This window comes from Prorops nasuta, unplaced genomic scaffold, assembly GCF_024137725.1.
Source record: "Prorops nasuta isolate Cenicafe-Biocafe unplaced genomic scaffold, Cenicafe_Pnas_1.2 PNAS00001, whole genome shotgun sequence".
Taxonomy (NCBI): Eukaryota; Metazoa; Arthropoda; class Insecta; order Hymenoptera; family Bethylidae; genus Prorops; species Prorops nasuta.
In genome coordinates this window covers 11,422,485-11,425,326 of record NW_027116798.1, presented here as the reverse complement: position 1 = coordinate 11,425,326, position 2,842 = coordinate 11,422,485, and the positions used below count along the sequence as shown (strand labels likewise).

The 2,842-nt window shown below is 42.6% G+C and overlaps 1 protein-coding gene across 1 annotated transcript; it reads left to right on the top strand.

Moving 5' to 3' along the window:
- The first annotated feature begins 1,503 nt into the window (after positions 1 to 1,503).
- Positions 1,504 to 2,262, top strand: LOC136772193 (uncharacterized). The gene is made up of 2 exons (XM_066724995.1): positions 1,504 to 1,890; positions 2,083 to 2,262. The coding sequence occupies exons 1-2, from the start codon at positions 1,504 to 1,506 to the stop codon at positions 2,260 to 2,262; spliced, it is 567 nt and encodes a 188-aa protein (XP_066581092.1).
- The last annotated feature ends 580 nt before the right edge of the window (positions 2,263 to 2,842 follow it).

Sequence of the window (2,842 nt, the reverse complement as noted above, 5' to 3'; positions counted from 1 at the left end):
GGAGTTATTATTTCCGCTACCCTGAATTGGAGAGAAACTGTAACGGCCATCTGCGCTAGGGTCTACCGTACATTGTATCAATTGCGCTCGAATCAGGCTTGTCTGACTACTAATTTGCGGCTGAAACTAGTCATAACGCTTATTTATCCTATATTTGATTATTGCTCACTCGTACTAACGGATATAAGCGGTGTCGAAAATGTTAGACTACAGCGAGCTCTAAATGCGTGCGTGCGGTTCGTGTATGGTGTGAAGAAGTCAGATCACATCACACCTTACTTTAGGGGAGCCAGTCTGCTGAGAGTCGAGGAACGGCGTTCTTACTTTCTTGGTATTGCTATGTATAAAGCCTTTTACTTGCCGCAGCTTTCGGTTTTTGGAAAACCTGTTCAGGAACTTATCTATCCTGTGTCTGCCTTTTGCAACACCAGGCGTAATTCTCTTGACCTTAAAGTTCCAATCTGTAGAACGGCTGCATACCAGGACTCTTTTATTTCATCTGGGGTTCGATTATGGAACTCTTTGCCTCTTCGGATTCGGCAGACTGCTACCCTCAATAATTTTAAGGATGCGCTGTATCGCCATATCCTCAGTGGGGATACCAACTAGGTGCTACCATTGTTATGGTTCTTGTTATTTTTAAGTACTTTTTAGTTTTTAATGAAAATTTTTGTTATCTTACTTTTTATGGGTTCAGATTTTTTTATCCATTTCCGTGTTAATTCTCTTATTTTTGTAGAGCAATTACTTGGGGGACTTGCCAGATTTTATCCTGGTGATCTCCCCCCTTATACAATTGTTATAATGACATTTATTTTTTTTTGTATATTAATTTAATTTTGTAACTTGATTCTTCTTTTGTACATGTGGGGCCTGCCCTTGTATAATTAAATATATCTATCTATCTATCTATCTATCACTCCCCATAGCCAAAGCATTTCCTCCGCACACCCGCACCCTCCTCATCACCCAATAAACCCTAGCTCTTAAGAAGACACTTCCCCCCGCACACCCGCACCCCCCTCACCACCATGTCACAGGAACCCAAGACACTTCCCCCGCACACCCGCACTCCCCTCACCACCGTGTCACAGGAAAACCCAAGACACTTCCCCCCGCACACCCGCACTCCCCTCACCACCGTGTCACAGGAACCCCCTAGCTACCACTACTGAGGTGGACTTGGAATATCCACGCGAGTTTCACGACAAACACTCCGATCTACCATTCTGCCCGGTGCGTGAGAAGCCGCCAGGTTCACACCAGGAGAAACTGCTCGCAACCGTCGACGATAAGACGCGTTATGTGACACACTACCGTGCTCTACAGCAGTGTATACGTAACGGTATCGTCTTAAAACGCATTTATCGAGGTTTAAAGTTCCAGCAGTCCACCTGGCTGAAGTCGTATATCGAATTAAATACACGCTTGCGGACAGCCTCAAAAAACGATTTCGAGAGGAATATCTTCAAGCTAATGAACAACGCAGTATTTGGTAAGACTATGGAAAATGTTAGGAATAGAGTTGACGTGAGGCTCGTAACCAAGTGGGAGGGAAGATACGGGGCGGAAGCGTTGATTTCCAAACCGAATTTTCACAGTCGTCCGATATTTAAAGAGAATTTGGTCGCTATTCAATTGTCGAAATTATCCGCGAAGTTTGATAAGCACGTGTACGTAGGCATGAGCATTTTAGATACTTCAAAGACCTGTCTGTATGAATTCCATTACGATTATATGCTTCCTACATTCGGAAGTAAATGTAAAGCGATGTATACCGACACGGACAGTCTAGTGTACAGTATCGAGTGTGATGATGTTTACTCGGTCATGAAACGTGATCTGGTCAAATTCGACACCAGCGATTACCCTGCTGATAATCGGTACGGCTTACCTCGAGACAATAAAAAAGTGCCTGGGCTAATGGAGGACGAGAACAATGGAAAGATTATGACCGAGTTCGTTTGACTGAGAGCGAAAATGTATACCTTTAAGGTGCAGGACTGTACGAAAATTACCAAAAAGGCTAAGGGGGTCAAAGGTTATGTTATCGATAGAAACATAACCTTTGACGACTACAAGGATTGTTTGGATAATTTCACCGTACAGTCCCGTAACCAAAATTTAATTCGTTCGAAATTGCATAAGGTGTTTTCCACTACTCAGCGGAAAATTGCTCTCAGCCCGTATGACGATAAGCGTCACATAACACCCGGTTGCGTAGCGACTCTACCTTGGGGACATCATAGGTTAAAAGACTAGATTTTAATAGCTGTATTTATTGTATTTTATTATAAGTAGAGTAGCTATAAGGATTCTGGGACCGGGTGGCGAGGGGGTCGGGGTCCCGCGGGGGTAGGGGAAGTAGGGGAATTGCCCCCTCTCCTCGTGTGGTTGTGCGCATGCGGTTGTGCGCATTATCGCGTTCCCCCGACGTTAAACTCGTAGGGTACACAAGTGGCCTCCCCCCCCTCTTACGTTAAGCAGTGAACGCAGAGAAAGAGAGAAGGAGAGAAGGAGAGAAAGAGAAGGAGAAAGAGAAAGAAAAAGAGAAGGAGAAGGAGAAGGAGAAGGAGAAATAGAATTTTGAGGTTATGAAATGAACGATATTTGGAATTTTTAATAAAAATGAATAAATATATTTTTAATAATATACACATAAAAATTATAATTGAATATAATAATATATTTTTTGCTTTTTTTAAAAGTTTTTCATACATTCTATAGCATGATGAATGTATGTTTTGCAGATTGAACACCACTCTGGAAGTGGACAATTAATGTGTAGGTGACCATAATTTTTGCAATTTGTACACCAATAATGTGGCGTTAGATCTATCGC

Coding starts and splice junctions, on each gene's coding strand:
- LOC136772193 (XM_066724995.1), top strand. CDS start 1,504: ATGGAAAATGTTAGGAATAGAGTTGACGTGAGGCTCGTAACCAAGTGG. Junction 1,891..2,082: donor CTGCTGATAATCGGTACGGC/TTACCTCGAGAC, acceptor GACGACTACAAG/GATTGTTTGGATAATTTCAC.